The 21,340-nt window shown below is 39.7% G+C and overlaps 2 protein-coding genes across 6 annotated transcripts; one reads left to right on the top strand and one right to left on the bottom strand.

The window, feature by feature from the left end:
* Window positions 1–6,000: 6,000 nt before the first annotated feature.
* On the bottom strand, window positions 6,001–15,655 carry LOC311492768 (uncharacterized protein). 5 transcript variants are annotated; one of them, XM_084551168.1, is made up of 23 exons: window positions 15,362–15,655; window positions 15,203–15,260; window positions 14,943–15,064; window positions 14,461–14,648; window positions 14,267–14,364; window positions 13,885–14,188; window positions 13,729–13,781; window positions 13,143–13,253; window positions 12,978–13,059; window positions 12,620–12,739; window positions 11,831–12,046; window positions 11,445–11,681; window positions 11,158–11,326; window positions 10,381–10,533; window positions 9,842–9,954; window positions 9,107–9,265; window positions 8,638–8,730; window positions 7,920–8,042; window positions 7,369–7,532; window positions 7,034–7,096; window positions 6,782–6,846; window positions 6,465–6,594; window positions 6,001–6,081 (listed from the first exon to the last, which is right to left on the bottom strand). In XM_084551168.1, the coding sequence occupies exons 1-22, from the start codon at window positions 15,459–15,461 to the stop codon at window positions 6,488–6,490; spliced, it is 2,898 nt and encodes a 965-aa protein (XP_084407294.1). In that variant the 5' UTR covers window positions 15,462–15,655; the 3' UTR covers window positions 6,001–6,081; window positions 6,465–6,487. The 5 variants fall into 5 exon arrangements, with proteins under 5 accessions (XP_084407294.1, XP_084407293.1, XP_084407292.1 ...); XM_084551167.1 differs by having other exon boundaries at window positions 7,034–7,093; window positions 13,143–13,277; XM_084551166.1 differs by having other exon boundaries at window positions 13,143–13,277.
* An 869-nt stretch (window positions 15,656–16,524) lies between these two features.
* LOC311492348 (cyclin-G2-like) lies at window positions 16,525–20,786 on the top strand (the record flags this gene model as incomplete). Its single annotated transcript, XM_084550610.1, has 7 exons — window positions 16,525–16,662; window positions 16,755–16,892; window positions 17,071–17,321; window positions 17,460–17,538; window positions 17,631–17,729; window positions 18,162–18,364; window positions 19,967–20,786. 7 exons carry the CDS (start codon window positions 16,525–16,527, stop codon window positions 20,076–20,078), a joined length of 1,020 nt encoding a protein of 339 aa, XP_084406736.1. The 3' UTR covers window positions 20,079–20,786.
* Between the last annotated feature and the right edge of the window lie 554 nt (window positions 20,787–21,340).

A 21,340-nucleotide genomic window follows, 5' to 3' on the forward strand; every position in this document is an offset into this window, starting at 1 on the left:
TCTCTCCAAGTAGCCTACTCCAGCTTCCTCCCACCATCCAAAGACATGCTCATTAGGTTCATTGGTGATTCTAAATTGGCCGTGAGTGTGAGTGTGAATGGTTGTCTGTCTCTGTGTTGGCCCTGCGATGGACTGGTGACCTGTCCAGAGTGTCCCCCCACCTCTCGCCCGATGACAGCTGGGATAGGCTCCAGCAGACCCCCGTGACCCTTAACAGGAATAAGCGGGTACAGAAGATGAATGAATGTTCAGAATTGTGAATGTAACGTCATTTAATAAATAGGCTGACACCCATTCTGAATAACCCCCCGTTAGTTGCTTTTTAATGACGGAAGATAAATAGGACTCAAGAACAACTTACAGTTTGTTACTCCAGCAGTCGAATATGGTATTTCCCACATCTCCACAAATTTATCTTACAGCTAAAGTTGTACTAATTAGATTACGGTATTACATTTTACGTCTTAAACAAATGATAAATCGTAATTGATAAATCAATAAACCTGATTTGAAATTACTATTATACATCAAGTAGCCTAAGGGAAGTTAGTTCAGCCTTTACCAGCTTGTTGAAAGTATTGATGGATCAGTGGCCTACTCTAATGACAGAACAATCTGAGAGGCTCCAGTCTGCCCACTTAGGCTACTTTTAATACTTTAATCTTAAAAAGTATAAAGTACTTGCTGTTAAGCTTAAAATATTGTAACTTGAATTTGGAGGGGGTTTTTTTTACTACTATTACTTCTATTATCAATATATGTCTATAAGTATTTAATCCTTTATTTGTTTATACAAACAATTAAATAACTTAAACGTTTCATCCATAAAATATCCTACAACTGTGAGATCAATGCAAAATACCATGTCAAATCTTGTGGACAATAAGCATATATACGATATATATACATCAAAAGTAAACATTCCTCAAATCAGTATTATAGTACTGTATTTGGTGGTAATGATCCCCACTTGAACATTTATTCATTTACACCTGAAAACATTTAGAACTACTCTGTATGTGCTCACCTGAAATGATCCAGTCTGAGATCAAAAACAGAAGGAGGTGATGAATACTTAGAATTGGGAGGAGGAAGAAAAGGGAGAGGCAGGAATAGAAAAGATAAACATGTTACATTATATCACTGAAGACATGGAAAGACTGCTATTTAAAATGGTCACAGAGCTGCTTTATTTATAACCTACAGGATGAGAGGTCCTATCGTGAGAGAGAGGGGATGCAGCTGGACCCCCTCTACTCTGTTAAGGATTTGCATACCTCTAAAATGAATCATGCAATGCATGATAAATGATAATACAACTGTCGCCAGCCTTTTGCTTATCAGAGCGAGAGAATCATATAACTAGAGGAAGAGCTGCTGGTATTCTGAAGTCCTTGACTACACTTCAAAAGGAACATGTGCTAACACAAAATTAAATGCCACCAAGCCAGGATAATTTTTCCAGGGTATAGGGTATAGCATGTAAAAGTCAAAGTACTTCATCACATCAATGCAAAAAGCACATAAAAAGCCAACCTTATTAGCTTCTTTCCAAAAACCTCCAGCCCTACTGCTGATTCTGTCTTTACATGCTCCCCTTGGAAAAGTATTATTTAAACCCCATAAACTTTATGTTTAGATCAAAAGATTTCAGAGAACTTCAGGAATTGTCAAGGAAAGAGGAGGAAAGAAAGAAATTTAGAAATTTCAAGGGTGCAGTTTTAATATCTTTGTGTTAAATCTTCTTCATTAGTTTATAACAGACCGCCCAATACACCCACTGATGTGAAAAAAATGTATATCTCCACTATAAATGTAATAATTCATTAATCTAATGAATTATTTTATTAATTTAATCTAATGGTTGACAAATTACATCATTAGCCACCCCTACAAATGACACTGCTTGTCATAAACTCCAAAATCCCGGACAATGTGTTAAAATCTGTATTAACCTTATAAACCTTATTATAAACTCACAGTTATTAAAATCCACTTTTCAAGAACAACAATTGCAGTAACTACAGCAGGACTCTTTTCACATGTGTGTTTAAGTTAGAGAATGTTATCCTGAAGTCCAAACACAAGGAGAACATCATGCCTAGTCCTGCCTATCAGATCCAAACCAAATAACACCAATTACGAAATAAGATGCTGACTTCTGTTTGAAACGACAGGATGAGCCGACACATCAAAGGAGCCTGAATTGTTATCAGGTCCTTGAAAGTAAATTATCCTATCAGCTCCTTTCCTTCAGAGACATTATGCAGTCGCTAATCTTAACTGAGGACAGGCTGCGTATCTGACTGGCAGAACACCACGACGATGTTATAAAAATACAACTCAAGGGAGCAGAGAGCATGTGGTTGAGGCAGAGATGCACTTCCTGGAAAACAGTAACTTGTACTCATGGTAAAACTGAAAGTTAAATGGACAGAAACAGACAGAATCCTCTTTCTTTTTGACATTTGTCAGTTAATATTCACTATGGACTGTAGAGGTATCAGTGTCTCATGTTGTAGTAATTGTTGATACATGATATGGGAGACTGTTTTTCCTTCTTTAACATGGAAACACATCATTTATAGAAAGATTATTCAGCAGAAACTACAGTGATCTTGCTACACCATCTGCTATTTCATGTCTGGTTTAGTCTCCCAGAGGCTATATCTCTACATGTTATTTATTGTGCAGTTTAATGTCCTGGTTTATTCTTATCATTTACTCTATTGTAATCATACTGTTATACAGTCCCTGACAAAAGTCTTGTCACTTATCCATTTTGTAGAAACAACAGTTTATAACCTGACTTTTAATTAATCCATTGGTTTTAGAAATGGCTCATATGAAAGCTAAAACCCTCCCGAATTATGTTTGATATACTAAAATAAATTTGCTTCACTGAAGAAAGATTGATCATTTAATGAACACAGAAAGGTCAGATTTTGGCAAGACAAAAGTTTTGTCGCCTACAGAAAGTAATGTGAAAATTGAACAAATCATTTACTTCAAATACAAAAATATGATGCATAACATCAGTGAATTAAGTACTGGTGCTGTGAGATCCATATGTAATATCTTGTATGACTTCCATGAGCTTGAAGGACTGCATCCATGCGGTTCGACAATGATTCATACAGTTTATTGATGAAGTCATCAGGAATAGCAAAGAAAGCAGTCTTACAAGAATAAGAAAAAGATTTGAAGAGACTGGAGATGTTTTTGACAAGCCCAGGTCCGGCAGACCCCGCAAGACAACTGCTCGGGAGGACCGTTTGTTGGCTCGAAAATCCAAGGCCAGCCCCTTTTCCACTGCAGCAGAGCTCCACCAGGCCTGGTCACCTCAAGTCCCCGTGTCAACCAGAACAGTTTGTAGAATTCTGTCTCGAAATGGCCTCCATGGTAGAATCAGTGCCCAGAAACCAGCACTAAACAAAAGGCAATTAAAAAAACGTGTGGCATTTGCCAAGGCCCACAGCCTGCTAAAAGGATGGACGCTGGAAAAGTGGCAGAAGGTGGATTTCTCAGATGAATCTTCGGTTGAATTACATCACAGCCGCCGCAAATATTGCAGGAGACCTACTGGAGCTCGCATGGATCCGAGATTCACCCAGAAAACAGTTAAATTTGGTGGCGGAAAAATCATGGTCTGGGGTTACATCCAGTATGGGGGTGTGCGAGAGATTTGCAGGGTGGAAGGCAATATCAATAGCGTAAAATATCAAGAAGTATTAGCTACCTCTTACATTCCCAACCATAAAAGGGGTCAAATTTTGCAGTAGGATGGTGCTCCATCGCATACTTCCATCTCTACATCAAAGTTCCTCAAGGCGAAGAAGATCAAGGTGCTCCAGGACTGGCCAGCCCAGTCACCAGACATGAACATCATTGAGCATGTCTGGGGAAGAATGAAAGAGGAAGCATGGAAGACGAAACCAAAGCATCTTGATGAACTCTGGGAGGCATGTAAGACTGCTTTCTTTGCTATTCCTGATGACTTCATCAATAAATTGTATGAATCATTGTCGAACCGCATGGATGCAGTCCTTCAAGCTCATGGAAGTCATACAAGATATTAAATATGGATCTCACAGCACCAGTACTTAATTCACTGATGTTATGCATCATATTTTTGTATTTGAAGTAAATGATTTGTTCAATTTTCACATTACTTTCTGTAGGCGACAAAACTTTTGTCTTGCCAAAATCTGACCTTTCTGTGTTCATTAAATGATCAATCTTTCTTCAGTGAAGCAAATTTATTTTAGTATATCAAACATAATTTGGGAGGGTTTTAGCTTTCATATGAGCCATTTCTAAAACCAATGGATTAATTAAAAGTCAGGTTATAAACTGTTGTTTCTACAAAATGGATAAGTGACAAGACTTTTGTCAGGGACTGTACTTCATATTCCACATATGTGACAATGCCTTATAATGGAAGTAAATTTCTTATGCTTTTGTATGTCCACAGGTACAAGGAGAGATTACAAACAAAGTATCTTAAAAATCCAACAAACAAACTGTCCTTAGTCAGCAGTTCTTGGCATTTTGGAAACATGAGCCTCAGTGACTCCCCATCAGTTTTACTTGGGGCCCAGGGAGGGGCTTCTAGCCAGAAGCCTAAAAAGAGCATCTCTAAAGAGCAAGCCTGCTTCTCAAAGCAGATGATCCAAAAGCAGGTTCGCAGGGAGTATGTGGCTTCATTGGAGAAAAAACTCAAAAAGCATCCTCTAGCCATGTACCAACACTACAAAGATCACATGACCCCAGAGGTAAGCTGTTCTGAGACAGAACAATGAGACCTTATTATGACTTCATAGAAACAGAATACATTAACAATGATAGTTCCTCTCCAGTTATTTGACAAGGTGGTATCCATTTTGGACCCAGATATGTGCGTGAGCAGCATGCCTGAACTTCCTACAACTACAGGAGACCATTCAGAGGAGGAAGATGAGGAAGACTGTGGAGAGCTAAGAAAGGTGCACGGACCAAAACAAGAAATATCTGACAATAAAATGCACGTACACTCTCAATTCCATTTGTAGTATTTACATATACAGAATGTACATACAATCTAAAATACTTTGTACAATTATTCAGTTAAAATAACTAGCTATGGAAAATAAACAAGTGAATAAACAATTGTGTCTGCAGTAAGTCTTGACACTATTGATCAGTCATTTTACAGTAGCCCTGACCACTGAAATCAAAGTCCCAGAAACCCTTAAATTACAAATGAAAATAATTGATATCAAAAACAGCCCGGCAGTCCCAGTAAGCACCCACAAGGACATGAAATCAGCTGCCAGACTTCGGGGGAAATGATTTGTCTCTCTGGTAAGGGCAAGTCTGATCCTGTGAAGAAGCTGAAAAGATAACACGAATGCTATTGTTTGTCAGAAGTTACACTAGAATAATATAGTGTTGACTCTTGCAGGATGAAGAGACATTCTGAACGTTTGTCCCCATTTAAGTGAAGAACAGCTTCGAGGGTCATGGATGAATTCCTGCCACGGCCACAGACAGGATGGACAGTTACGTTTAGAACATTGCAGATCAAAAGGACGCACATAAATAGTAAAGGTCACAAAAGTATTAAGACCTCAAATGTCAGCAAGAGCTGGAAATCCAAACGAGATAAGATAAGGCACCCCATCTACCACATGATCTTAAAAAATATGCCAAGAAGTGGTATGACAACAAGTATAGAGGAGACATGGATAATTAAGTACTGTTTGTAAGCAGGGGAGGGCAGATGCTTTACAGTTGACAGAGTTCCTGAAATTAGTTTGAGTCTCCACTCAAACATAGTGGCTTACTGCCAGCTATGTTTCCACTTACTGTATTTTTACTGTATTATTTTTGTACTGTGTATAAAATAGTGTATGCACAAATGTATGATACTTCTATCATATTTTGAATATTTCTTGTATCGGCATTAATAACTAATAAAACTCTTAACGCAAAACTACACAATGTTTTTAACAAATTTTATTTAAACACCTGATTGAGTACACACACACACACACACGCACACACACACACACGGCACATGATCTGGTGGTGAAGCGCTTTCTGAAAGACAGAAGAGGTGAAGTCATTAAATGAATTTTTCTTGTTTGACGTCACATAGATTACTGTTAATCAACATTTATTTGTTTTATCTTAACTACGATTGCTGAGTGTTGCTGAAAGACATGTGTAACCAAGAAAAACAAATGACTCAGTCGGTCAAAGCATTTGATTCCCGTTAGCTGACTGGGATTTTCATGTTAAGTGATTCTTTTTTTTCCACCAAGTTGCGCAACTGTTTTCTTGACTAATCCTTAGCTGTAATCAACCCAATATTTGAGTGATTTCATTTGTTAACAATCTCCCTGATGGGATCAACAACTCTATTACATTGCGCCAAACGTACTGTATATACTATAAGCATAGAGTATGTTTTAACAACTTACAGAGGGTACTGATAAGAGGAGTGTTAGCTGGTTGGGTCAGAGGTCAGGAGAGAGTGGACGGGGGACCTGCGCCCCAGTGAGAAAAGCTGTAGTGAGGAATCATACACAGCTGGACTCCAGACAGCGTGACCTAGAAAAGTAAGAGGGTCCATTACAAAAGTAGATGTATATATCTTGTTTATTTTATCATATGTAAGGCTGCAGGTATTTATCAATCATTTTCTTGACTAATAAATCATTCTATGAATTGTTTGACAATAGTGACAGAATCATTTTGTTGGATTGCATGAAAATGACAGACAAGTAATGAAACTCACTCTCACTGGAGGACTTGTTGATTATTGTCCTGTTTGGCTCAGCTGTGTTTGGGGAATGCGGCTCACTGTACGCAATGCATGCACAGATACACAAATAGCACATCACTTTACACAGCCTGTAACACGTTGTGCTGCATGTTGTATAGATAGTAGCAGGTCACGTAGGGGTTATGGTATGAATATCTTAAAGCCCCGACGTGTATTTTGGTCAGCATATGCAAAATGTTAGTTAGGTTTGATCACGCTCCCTACCTGCTGCAGATGTTTGTCCTCAGTCTGGAGATAGCTTTTATTTCTTCAGCTTTCTCAGAACTGCTTTAGTTATAAGGGATTGTTAAAATATAAAGTGAGGCATTACAAGTACATACATAACATTACATGACACCAAGGCAGAAAATTAGGTGTTTGAAAACTATAGAAACAACAATGTGCGGTCAGTGAAACCATTTATATATGGATTCCCATTCCTCTCCCATTCGGGTGACTTCTCCCTCACTGAGTCGCATCACATGATTTTCAGATGTGACCTAAGCTAGCCTAAGAACAAAGCTAATCCTTATAGTGTGTGGGAATGGAGCCAGACGTACAATGTGGTTGTGTGCGCTTTCTCCGGTGCAGACCTCCTTCTGTGGAAGCTTCTGCCAGAGGTGATGTTATCGGTGTGTGGGCTGAGATTCTCCGAAATCACTCCTCGCAGTTCTTTGACGAGAGACCTGAGCTCGCGGGCCGGGCTCTCCTGCTGCCTTTTTGACTTCAGCAAAGTAAGAGAGAAGACAATATATATGCTGCAGTGATACTAAAATAAAACAGAAAATGGTTCACATTTGGGATAATCTCACATCATCGATTTCTTTAACTATTAGCAACAACATTTATCAGGGTTAAATCAATAAAGACACATAAACTATTCTCAGCAGTACAACACTGATGAAAGACACAATCAAAACAAATTCACTGCGAGACATACAGACTGCTTTCTCTCCTTGCCATTGAAACGTAATCGAGAGTGTGTTTGATTTAAAAGGGCGAACAGATGTGCGGAACACGTGTCTGTGCAGCCAAATCAAAATGATTCACACATGTGCTTGGTGGGCTGGAACCAAGGGATAGGCGAGATACAGAGAATTTCTGACTGTACCTTGATCTGGGTGTTAGAGGCGTGGTGGGACGAGGATGGAACAGCGTGTGTTGATGGGGCCGAGGAGTTCAGATCAGGCAGGTTTACATTCATAGCTGTGCAGAAATTTTGACCCTGGAGCTCCTGCAAAAAAATGGCTATGTCTCAAGACACACTAAAGTACACCAATCAGGCATAACATTATGACCACTTCCTAATATTGTGTAAGTCTCCCTTGTGCCTCCAAAATGGTTCTATGGGTTTAGCTCCCCTAAACCCATAGAACTCTGTGATTCATCCCACAGGTACTTCAGATACTTCGTCAGTTTGGGATGTAGTGAATTTGGAGGCCAGGTGAACACCTTGTGCCGTTTTTCATGTTTTTGACGTGTTCCTAAATAGTTTTTTTGGAGATGGGAAGGTGTTAGGTCTGTTATGTCTTGATTCTTTTTTGCCACCACAAGTTACACAACTGTTTACTTGACTAATCCTGAGCTGTAATCAACCCAATATTTGAATTATTTGACTTGTTAACAATCTCCCTGACTGTTGACAAAGCTGGAACTCCTCCAAAAAGTGTCTCAAGACACACTGAAGAATGGTCAAATTTAAAAAAGGTAGATAAGTTTAAAATTATGCCCCTAAATGAAATATAAATAGTATTTTTTACATACATAGACATGTTGTGTAAAGAATGATGAAACCATATCCCCTCTGTCCAACTTGTATGCAACTCTACCTTCAAGTCCAGGGCGTGCTGAAGTTTCAGACAGAAAAACTCTTGCTCCTGCAGCTGGGTGAAATCCTGACAGTTTGCAAAGCTCTCTGACATCTTTGGGAAGATACAGAAGAAGACGACAAAACACAGCCAGAACAGGACTGATAAGGTTCTTTTTTTACCCACATATATAAACATACATTTTGATTTTGTTTCAAAGGGGATGAATAACTGTTAGGTAAATTGGTGAAAAGTGGCACAATTATATTAAACCTTTCTTAAGACTATCCAAGTGCATTGTTATTAAAATATATTTAGCTCGGCAGGCATCTATACCTTTGAAAACAAAACATATTCTAGAAAAAAAAGTATATATTAAATATTGTTCATAATAACAGATGTTGTGCACTATCTTATCCATGGTTCCATGAATGACAGATCTCCTTTGGTGTTGGTACAATGACTAAAATAAAGTGCAAATGAGCGCCACCTTGTGAAGTATCGCTTCCAACTCGCTGATGCGGTCCCTTAACTGTTGGTCTTTGGAGCGAAGGGCCTCCAACTCATTGGTAAGCTGTCTCTTCTCCTCTCTGACAAAGGTAAGCTCCCGGAGCTGACACTGGGTCTCCATGTGCTGGTAGCGCTTCTCCTGGACAAGAAATACAAAGATGTGAAAAGAATGGAATATGCTCAAGACTATATGCATCTTGCATCTTGCTGGTCGACCACTCTTGTGGAGGGTAACAGTCGTCTTAAATCTCCTCCACTTGTCCACACACTGTGAATTTGTGCAGTTACAAACTCTTTAGAGATTGTTTTGTAACCTTTTCCACCATGATGATCAACAGCAACTCTTGTTCTAAGCTCCTCAGGAAGCTCTTTTATCTGTGCCACTTTCACAAACATGTGAAGATTTAACTGTGACAAATCCCTGATTATTATTTTTTTAACCAAACAGGGCTCTGAATGACACCTTAGTCTCATTACACTGGTTGGAAACACTGGCATTAGCTTGTAATCACAATAAATACTTTCAAGTGGCACTGAATGTTAAAATTCACAACTGAAACTCTGAGTCCGATGAAAATTTGGAAGATATATTACAATTTCCCATGAGATGAGAAGAATGTCATTAATCAAACACATTTACACAATTTAAGAAACTTGCTTGATGTATTTAGAAAAAAGAACACAAGAAAGTGTATTGTGTTTAAGTCTTTTTCACCTGATGCAGCTTATCCATGTTCTCCTTCAGATGATGGATTGTGCCTTGCAGAGAGTCAACCTGCTCTCTTTTGGCAGTGATCTCCTTCTGCATGTCCAAGGCTACCTGGAGACCTGAGGTAAAGAATTAAACCCATAAAATATGAAGATGGCAAGGAGGTGATCAAGTGAGAAGGAACATCATGCACATAATCTACCAAGAGCATAAATCACAGTGTTTTAATTTTGGATACACTTTTAACAAAGTAAAACATCAAGGCTGTGTGTTAGTGATTACATGGAGCACCTGGAGACTGGAGAGAAGCAGAGGAGGACGTAAAATAAAGAGTTCATTTTACTTCACTAATACATTTTTGTCCTTGGGACAGCAGATTGTTGTCTGCGTTTCTCAGTTTAATTAATATGAAAGTAATTCACAGTTATCTTTACACTTGACAGATGACAGACTAGATGTAAATCACTGGGATTTTCTTTCTTCATGAGGCCTACAGGCTTAAAAACTTAATTAAGTCTCAGTTTAAATGATAACATAGATCAAACCGTGTCCATCCACTCCTACAAGGGTCTTCAGGGTGCTCCTCATCTGATCTAGCTCATCATGGGCGTTCCTTAGCTGACTCCGGAGCTTCAGCACCACACCCTCATGCTCCTCATTCTTACAGCTGTGGACCTGTTGCAACTCCTTGTGCTCGTCTGAAATCGAGCCCACACAAACACATAATAACCACGGACAGAAATACACGTTGACACATAAGCAAACAAATGCAAGAACAGAAAGGCTTGGTTGACAGTGTAAACATACCAAACATGGTTCTTTGCTTTCTTAACACAGCAGGACAAGAAGATCATTGTATGTAACAAAAAAATCATGAGAGCTGAACTCTTTCTAGACAGTACACTGGAAACTGTATTTCCTGGTGAATGGAAGGACTGGATGCAGCACTGTGCTGGACAAGGATATCAAAAGTCTCAAATATGGGTGCATGACTTATATATAATCAAAATTCACATATTAAGCCGATTGCATTATGTGGCTGTTAATATATTACTCCTATATAATGTATGTAGCTGTCCCTTCTCATCAAACTGATTACACCTTCAACCCAGTAATCATAACAGAAAAAACAGTCAATAATAGAGAGGTTGTTTCCTGTCAGCCAGCCAGAGTTCATCATTCCAGGTAACACACATTTAATACCTATAGGGTTATTTTGTCAGTGCACAAGTAAACAACATTTACTTTCTATTCCAAAGATGTGAGTGTGACACAAACTTCACTTCATGACTTATAGGTTTATTTGTGGTGATTCATCTTACTAGTAAGGGTTAGTAACTGCATACGCTGCAGCTCCAGCTGGGCGGTGAGCTGCCTTTTCTCTAGGGCGTCCTCTCGGACACGCTGACTCTGCTCAGTCACAGAGGCCTGTAGATGTCGCCTCCTGTGCTTCACAGCAGCCAGGTCTGACTTGTGTTGTTCTATCTCAGCCTGATCAGAAAACGGCAAAGAGAAAGAGAGTCAGGGTGCGAGCAGTGTTGTAGAATAGCGCATAGGGTACAGAAATCAATGGGAATGAATTGACGTTATCATATTTTGTGCTTCTGACCCTGAGTTGCTGAATCTCCAGCTTGTGCTGGTTTAGCTGGTTGCTGAGGAGGCTATTCTCCTGGTGAAGACTGTCGATGGTGTGACTGTGCTGCACTGTCATCTGGATGCTGGTCTCTGTTTCCAACCTCAGAACATCTATTGTCTTCTCTCTGTCGTTCAGCTTCAGTTTCAGTCCCTCTTGTTCAGCCTGAAGAGTCTTGCACTGACTCCGAGTCTCCTCCAACTTGGTAAGATGCTGAAAATACAAAACGATTTTGCTTTAATTGAATACACAAAGTGGACAGGTAGTTACCAGATCAAACCTTATAAATCATCAGTATGTGTTAAATCAGTGAAAATGATCTCTAGAAATGTAACCCCACAGACTTTGCAGGGCTTTACCACCTGCTGGGCTTCTTGCTGCCTGAACTGAAGTTCCTCGTTTTTCTCCTGCAGGAGTTCCTGGGATTGCCTCTCCTCTTGAGCCCTCAGCTCCAGCAGGGCCTGTAGGCAGGTTTTCTCCTCCTCAGCTTTGTTAAGCTGCTCCATGGCCACCTCCAGTTGTCCTCTAAGGACTGTTACCTCCTCGCGGACCTCACACTGCTGTAGCTCATAGCAACTCTGAATATAGCAGGGGGCAAAAAAAATGGGCAAAATAATAATCCTTTGGCAGCATGAAGAAATACAAAAAAGAGAGAAAATCTGGCTTCACATTTCATCTTGTTATCTATCGTGTTATTCTTGGACTGGACAAGCTGCTCTGAAAAGAGACACCTGGATTTACACACTCATATGACAATAGCGTTAGTCAAATAGTAACAGTTGCCTTGACTTTAGGTTGAGGAGATTAACTTGAATGACCAGCAGATAAAGAACATACTGCCTGAGTACAATTTGCTTTTTTGTCTTTAGAGAAAATATGTAACTAGAAACAAAACAACGATTACATGTCCCTGCACCTAACCCAAACCACTGTAGAAAGCTTAATGTATTTTATTTATTTATTAATAAAATAATCATATTATGGTTGACATGAGTCACTATTTGTGCACCCCAATTGGCAGCATTGAGGTGGGCTGATATATGTACACTGAAACTTAGAAACTCCCTGGCAATGTAGCTTTTAGGATACTGGCTGTTATAGGCAGAAGTCTGTATAGCTTGAATGTCAGCAAAACACCCCTACTGCAGTACCTCAAGTTGTTCAAGCTGGGTCTGAAGCTCCTTTGTCTGGTGTAATGATCTGTCTTTCTCTCTTTGGGCGTTAAACAGCTGAGTCTGAGCTTCAGTTAGCTGCTGCTCCAGGGAACATATCTACAACATGAAAAGTAAAAAAAAAACAAATAAAAATTGACTCACTCTGGGACTGGGATGCATTTTGTTGATCACGATTATGGCACACAGATCCACATCCATATCTGGAGCTTAACGTCAGCGCAGTTACTGTTGTGTTAATGTGGAAGCAGTTCTGTTTAATTAATCCACAAGACACTTTGGTCTTATTGACCTTATGTACATTATGGCACAGAACATTATTGTACATTCATCTCACCTTATCTTTGTGGCTGGAGAGGGTCCACTCAAGTTCACTGATATGACACTGGTGCAAAGATGTCTGCCTCTCTGCAAGTTTTCTGGACAGGGGAAATATAGTTCTAGTAGTTACAATATTGTCGGTGACATATTCATAATATTTTCTATATGGTGTAACACTTACTTTAGCAGATCAAACTTGACACTTAAGCTGATGCTGCTGTCTTTTGAAGAGCTCAGTTTGTCAGTCAACATCGCCATCTCCTGGCCAAGACTTGTAATCAGGTCTACCATTCTGGGACAAGCAATGTCCAGAGTGCTTCATAACCGTTTTGAGTCAAAAAGCATACAGTTGAAGGAATTAAAATGCCATGATTTTATATGGAGTAGCTTGAACACTGCTACTGATGTTTAATTAGCAATGCCTGTTGCAGTTTGTTGACAAAAAAAACTATGATACTGAGATCATACACTGATTTGGAAACTGATCTGAATGAAGGAACCGTGAATTGTTCCAGTCCCGATAGAAATAATGGATAAAACTAGTGGTGTTTGATAGTCAAACAACTGTTTTGAGTTGTGTGACAAAAAGCATTTTGAACAGAAGACGTGACGGCCATTTTTTTTTTACCACATTTCATAGTCTAAGCAATTCATGCATTAACTGAGAAAATAACCAGCAGATTAAGGGATAATTCATAGATTCAGCTCTATAACATATTAACAGTAACAACTTTTATGAGGTTCAAACATTAAAATTCGTTACATACCTTTCTGTTTCATTTACTCCACTCAAGTCTTCACACCCAAGCTGTTTATTTGACTGGCAGGACAATGGTGAAGATAACATCACTCAAAGATAACATTAGGAATGGCACAGCCTGAACTATACTGAACATGATCCTTAACTAACGTGTTGTACTCACCAAAAATTGTCTTTCCCGTAATGTATCTGTGTCGGTGAGATCCCCATGCACATTAACAACTGGAGATTGATGCATAGGTCTGTTTGCACATTTACTACTGATGTGTCCATATTGGTTGTCATACAGTGTGTGGTACACCTCCCTTAGAGTCTGTTGGAGTGTTTCTACTTTACTGTTCAGTGCCAACGCTTCATCTTCCGTCTCCCACAGACTCTGGTTCCCCAACCTTTTGATGTTCTGAAGTTCTTCCAACATGCACAACATCTTTTCCATCTGATCAACGTGTTTTTTCGAATCCTTGAGCCTACAGATAAAGAGGTCTGTGGGTCAAACTGGCTTAAACTATTTCTTTACAGGAGTAAAACTTTATCTGTGTGTTCACCTCAGGTCAGACAGCATGTCCTTCTCATTATGGACTTTATGCAGCCTAGTCTGAAGGTTCATGATAGCTTCCTGGGGATTGGAAGTTTTCTGTTCAGGCTGATATTGTGATTATATAGAGAAAGAATTATCATTGTCAGTCATCCAGACAGTGTCAAATAATATAACATTTGTGGCTGTAATAAAAGAATGAACCTTGTTAAGCTGCAAGTCTGACAGCTGCTGACGACAGTCATCTACTGCATTTTCCAACATCTCATCTCCAGGAGAGGGGACATCTCTCTGTGCCAGCTCCTGGTTTAAACTGTCCAGACCACAGACCAGAGGCTGAGTCACTGCCTGCTGGTGTGTTGAAAGAACGGAGGAATCTCCTGGTGAATCATCTGTCAAAACAACAAAGGAATGAAAGGGAATGGGAAACTCAGTTTTGTACAATAGATGGGGTGAGCATATTCAAAATAGCTTCCACTACACATCCGTATGATTAATCAAGTCCTGAGATTTTGGTAAATATGTCGGCTTTAGCATTTGTGGAGGTTTTATGGGATTGTATAATACCTAGTGAAATGTGAAATAGATATGGACTTGCATAACACATTGTCTCATCTGTCTGCCTGCTGCTACATAAATAAGACACAGTGTATCATAGCTTGTATTAAATCTGCGATTGTAGCCACCTTGTCCCGGTGAGCTGTTGATGTCATATGTGCAGCCAAACCTCTCCAAAGCTTCTCTGGTTGCATTTTCCACTTCTTCTTGCAATCTTTGAGTTTCTTTGGTGCGTCTGTCAAGCTCATCGCTGTCAAGAAATAAAAATGTTTGCAATGCAATTTGTGTAATAAACGTGTCATTGTCTATTTTAGTGTTGTTATATGGACGTATAAATTAGTATTTTTTCCACTATGTAACATTAGAGCCTCAGGGTCAATGACGTTACCTGAGCTCATCCAGTGTCAGACTGTTGAATCCCAGCCTAAGTGAGGTGCCATGGGTTTCTATAAAGAAAGTAAAAGTCTTTCGAGTTAACAGAAGTAGTCGATTAACAAGCTAGCTGATGGGCTAATCTGGTATTTCTTTGACTTAAACGTTAGCTTACCCGCTGTTCCTGCTTGTACCCGCGTTAGTTTTAGATCTTTCGGCTGAGCATCAAAACGTACAACTTGAGAGTCATTATTGACGGGAAGACCCGATGACATTTCTTATCACGGTGGTAACAAAACCCTCAACGTAGGTACAAGAGCTAGCTAACTACAAATGCTAGCAAGCTAGTAAGCAGGCGTCAAACGTAAAGTTTCATCACCATGGAAACAGCATCTGTAACTTGGCTAATATCTAGCTAGCGTTCATAATGCGCCATTGCAGTGACAGTTAGATAGCCTTGTCAGACTGTCTAAGTAACCCGTAACACGTCGTTAACTAAACGCGGAGAGTAAAGTGGTTGTAAAGAAAATAACATTAGCGCCGACAGTTTGAAATAATACGCCAATATCCGCTTTTTTATTTCCGCTCATCATTGACGCAACGGTCAAGCCTTTCCAGTGGTGCATCACGGTCATTGTAGTTTACCAGCAGGTTAGCGGTTACTTGTTTGTTTAGGGCGGGTCGTCGCTCTTCAGCAGACATCAGGGGTCTTGTTTTTAACGTCCGCGGCCCACCATCGCTATGAAAACGGAAACATGAAGAAGTGGAATTTATATCTTTAATTCCGTCGCAGAGTTGTTCTTCTCCTGTACGGCGGCGGCTTTTGCGCCAGGTAAAATGAGACATGACGTTTGTTGATTCGTACAAGTTAGCCTAGTTAGCTAACTCTTGAGCTAATTTATGTGCGTTACGCCCCCATTTTGTTAGCATTCGCTGATGTTGTTGCTTATCCGAATTATGTCAAGATCCGAACATTAATAGGCCGCTATAACCTCTTCTGAAATGTGTTGTTGTGTCCCTGATAATATTGGCTGCCTGACCTATTTTCTGTTAGTCGACATTTAGTTAAGACCAATGTAAATTTTATTGGGTGGTTGTGCAATTGTTTGTCTTCTGCATATTTTTTACACATCTATCACATGGATCAGTAATAACATAGAAACAATAGTTTGACGATCAGACGGGTCACATACTTTTGGTCATAATTTTGGTCGGTGTGTCTTCTAACAGTGATATTTGACACCCAGTAGGTGTGGTTTAGGAGTCAACGTTTATATAGGCTCCCCTCTTCACAGTACAGGGAAAAACTTACTGTGGGAACTGCAGAACAATTGAAACATGTTGTTTTCCAGGATGAGGGATCTTCAAGGCGTTGACAGCTTCATCTTGAAAGAGCTGAAGACATGTTGTGCAAGAGAGTGCAACTTTCTTCCCAGGGAGACTGGCCTGAAGCTCATGGAGTCTGCTTCTACAGAGGTAACCCACTGACCTACTTCTGCATTCTTGGCCATCTGTGCAGGCATATGGGTTTGTTAAAATGTTTGTCTATTACGCACGTACTGTTTCAGAATCACAATGGAGTGTCTGCAAAAAGCAGAGACACCAGAGTGGGAGAACTGTGGGGCCTGACCAGTTTCTTTGGCTACAGCACCCAGACCTTTGTTCAAGCTGTCAATTTGCTTGATAGATTTCTCACCATTATGAAGGTAAGAACTTTAATTGTAATCGTTAAAAAAAAAAGAAAACTTTTTTTTTTTTTTTTAATGCCAGTCTACAGCTTGGCATGGTTCATGTCACGTTTCCATCACCAGTATGAATACAACAACAAGGTTTGACCTTTACTCATGTGATGTTGACTCACACTTATCACTGGTATGATGGTAGGTGCAGGCCAAACACTTGCCTTGTATTGGAGTCTGCTGTCTTCACATTGCTGCCAAAATGGTGGAGGAAGAGAGCAATGTCTCGCCTACTCATGAACTCATTCGCATCAGCCAAAGCAAGTTCACCGTGTCAGACCTCTGTCGTATGGAGAAGATCATCTCAGAGAAGCTCAGTGTGGAGCCCAAAGCAGTGACAGCCTTAACCTTTCTACACCTCTACTACTCAGCCTTCACATCCCTGTCTGCTGGAAGGTAAGCACTTTGTTTTTTTTTTTGCTCTTATTGCTCTTGCTGATACATTGCTTCAGTTTGAAGGGAGCTGGTCAAATAGATTGTGGTTAATGACATTTGTACTGGCGGATCACATTAGGATTCCCTCTATATTTTAAGGGAGGAGATCCCAAGCATTGGGAGACTGGAAGCCCAGCTAAAAGCCTGCTTATGCCGGCTTGTTTTCTCTAAAGCAAAAGTAAGGATTGTTCCCAGGTGACAGTTTCACTGCATAGCTGCTTTCGCTTTGAGTCCTGTGGCTAATTAACTTGTGATTTTTCCCTTTGACAGCCATCAGTGCTGGCACTGTCCCTCATTGCTCAGGAGTTTGAAGCCCTCCAGTCTGTCACTCTGTTGAAGATTGTCCTGCAGTTTCAAAGACATCTAAAGGTATAAAGAGAGGAGGATGATGCTACGACTACAACAGTTGATTAGTTTCTCTAATAGTCAGTGGTTTGCTCTATATGTCTCTGCCATCACTGTCTATTGGGAAATAGACGGTGATGTCAGTATTGTCCAGCCAGTTGTCATGTTTTATAAGGTTATATCATTTATCTTTGAGTCAATATTTTAGCACCAAACTAACTTTATTTTAAGATCGTTTTTAAGATTTCACTCTTCCAGTGCCAGCATTTCTTAGATTTCTTTGCTTTTCAATATAACTTCTTGAAATATATTGAAACATGTTGAACTCATACCATGTGACATGGCAGTGTCACCTGACTGCACACGCATATAGTACATATAGTGTTGACGTCAGCTTATTTTAAAACAGTTTCTGACTGCATTCTCTCAGATGTTTCCTGTTTATCTTCTTCCCAGATCGGTGACAGCGAGCTGCTCCACTGGAAGGAACTTGTAGCCAAATGCATGAACGAGTACTGCTCGAGCGAATGTAACAAACCGAACAACAAAAAGCTTGTTTGGATTGTTTCCAGGAGAACAGCACAGAACCTTCAAGCCAGTCACTTCTGTGTGCCTGGTCTGCCAACCATTCCTGAGAGGAGCTGGGATGAGAGTGAGAGGTTAAGAGACTATTTTTTTTTCCTATTTCTTTCATACTGCATTTCATCTCACTAAATTGTCTGTGTTGTGAAGGTCATGTAGTGACGAAAGTCCTACTGCTAACAGTAAGTCATGAATGTGATATCAAGAAAAAATGTCCACAGACTTTCTGCTAAATAGTCATGGCAAATTATTTGTTCAACAGAGAAGTTTTGGAAATCTGACAGTAGCTCTCTTAGAAACAAATGAACGTAAAAACATTCAGCGTTAGTATCCAAGACATATGTAAACCTTTGAGAACAGACAGTCAAACTGAATGCATTTCCTTTCCACATGTAATATTTCTAAAGCCTCTTCAAATTGAGCATTGTTTATACACACACAGCTCCCGTAGGTCAGTAGAATAGTTCTTGTGTGCATGCGTGGTACAGGGACCTGCTTGTTAAAACATCGGTCCATAAAACCTTACACAATAACGTCAGCCTACCTGCAGCCACTGTTCATGTGTTTTGCAACCCATGTGCTCACATTTATGCCTCCACATTAGAACAGTAATTAGGTTTGAAGAGGTTCTTCTGATCGATGCTTTTATTTTGGAGTTGCTCTCAGCAAAATATCTGGGTTCATTAAACTTAGACATTTAAAGCCAACTTTCGCAGACTGAAATAGCGCTCAGCAGCAGCTTAAATCTGCGGTAGCTTATTGCTGTTAATTCGTTGATGACTCAAATGAAATTTATGGCTCTCCTCTGGTATTTGTATTCAACCAAAGATTAATTAGTGGTTAGATAGGAACTTGAGTTGTAGCTGTTTTAGCCTTCTGTGTCTTCTGAGTGATTTGAAAGTATTCAAATTTGGCAAGTAGAGGGAGCACTTGTTGGCTTTCTGATAGGTCTACCAGATAGCTCCTACCATTTGTTGAGTCCTGCCTTCCTATATTACTGTTGCCGGTTTACAGAAACAATAGCCATGCAGGGGTCCAGTCCCATGGAGCAGGGGTGTCGAACTCATTTTAGTTCAGGGGCCACATATTACAATTTATTACCATCCTGAAATTTCGGCCTGCCATCTGCTGTTTAGTGGATAGTGGATAAATCAGCATTAGCAATTGCTTTAATTGAAAAATTGGAGTTAATGTCTTCTACATCTTTTGCAAATTCATCCTGTGGGCCATATTGGACTGTCTGGTGTGCCAGGTGTTTGACACCTCTGCCATAGAGAAATGTCTAGTGGTAACCTGGAGACGAGACAGCTAACATTAGTAACTGTGCTAAGTAACATTGGCAGATTGGACAAATTTCATTTTTTTTAAAACAAGTTTTCAGTTTTTATGCACTATATGATTATTTCTTCTGCTTTACACGTACTTGTCAACTGTCAACTTTTTTATCACAGTTTCAAAGAATCAATAATGCAAGTTTCAATTCAAACTAAGTTGATATGTTCAGCGTTGTACTATGGGAATCGACCCCAGCTGATTGTCTAACCCAGCAACAGTATTGTCATTGAGGGTAGGGGCTCTCTGGTTGGAGGTCAGCAGACCAATCAGACAACCAGCAAAGGGTCAATTGGTGGGTTGCGCATTTAAACAGAAAGCATTCATAGTTTCTTCTTTTCTCGTAGTGAGGACTCCTGTGAGGACATGAGCTGTGGAGAAGACAGTCCCTGCGGCTCATTGGGAAGTATCGGAGAAGGAGCGTTCTTCCCCTCCACGTTTCTCAGCTGCAGAAAGTGATGAGTCTTCATTGTGCAGTAACGACAGATGTTTATTTGTCCCCTGAATTGTAACTGATTTCATGGCATGTGTGCGTGTTTCACTCGTGTGTATTGAAAGTGCGCCATGTGGCAGGTATTGATCATTAAGTGCCTGTTTTAATTCCATTTACTGTTTTTTTTAAATGTTAAAATAAACATATCGCGAAGATTGCAATATCTTGGCAGCTTGATGGAACTACATCTCTGTATGTCTCTTAACGAGACCTTCTCTTTGTGTGTGAGCTCAACACATTCCAGAAATAGTTGTGAAGCACAAGGAAGAACGTAGAAGTGTATCGATCATTCAGTTAACTCATTGCTGAATGCCAGCAAACACATTAGCACACCCTCAATCTTTTTTACACCATTTTTTTTTTACTTATTACCATACAGTATTCTTCAAATGTAAAAGTGTGTACTAACAATTATTATTCTAACGTGACATATATGATGGTAGTGTGAAAATACCAGATTGCACATGCATGGTTGAAATGTGTGACTATGAATGGATGTTGTTTGCCAAGATAAGCTTACTGTAAAAAAAAAAAAAATGTTTCAAAAATGTACATAAATTGTAAAAACAAGAAAAAAAATATGTTTTGTGTAATGCTGCACGATGTGTGTTGTTTAATATGCTGGAAGGTCAGAGATAATCCTTCCAAATAAAAAGAAAGCTTTTTATCTACCACTTTTTTTGTTCATGGTTTGTCTATGTTGTTTGTTTGTTTGAGACCAGCATCATAAATAATCCGTGTTCTCCCACTGAGACCGACCTGAACTGCGGATTAGTTCTGACTCACTAGGTGGTTTTAAAACGTCAGCTCACTTTCACCACGTGTAAAAATATCCTCAAGACGAATCCAAATCCGTATTAGTTTTGAACAATATCGTTCACACTTGCAGGGTTTTTTTTTTTTTTTTTTTTTTTTTAAATGTTGAGTATTTAAAAAAAAAAAAAAAAATCAACAATCTCTGCAGTTTCACACTCCCTGAACAATATCCCTTTTGCTTGGTTACTTGTATCTTAATTCTCTATCTAATTATTGTAGCCACAGTGCTCCTAGGAACTCTAGAAATGATTTCATACCAGTCACCTCATCTGTGGGAACCTCACCACAGTTGTATCATGGTGGTGAGCAAAGAGATTTTGGGGCTTCATGATGTGATTTAGTGTCCTGACATTTACAGCGTATTGGTGGATCTTAAATAAACATGCATGTCCAAGTTTGGTGTGCTCCAGTG

This window comes from Chelon labrosus, assembly GCF_963514085.1.
Source record: "Chelon labrosus genome assembly, chromosome: 9".
NCBI classification, from domain to species: domain Eukaryota; kingdom Metazoa; phylum Chordata; class Actinopteri; order Mugiliformes; family Mugilidae; genus Chelon; species Chelon labrosus.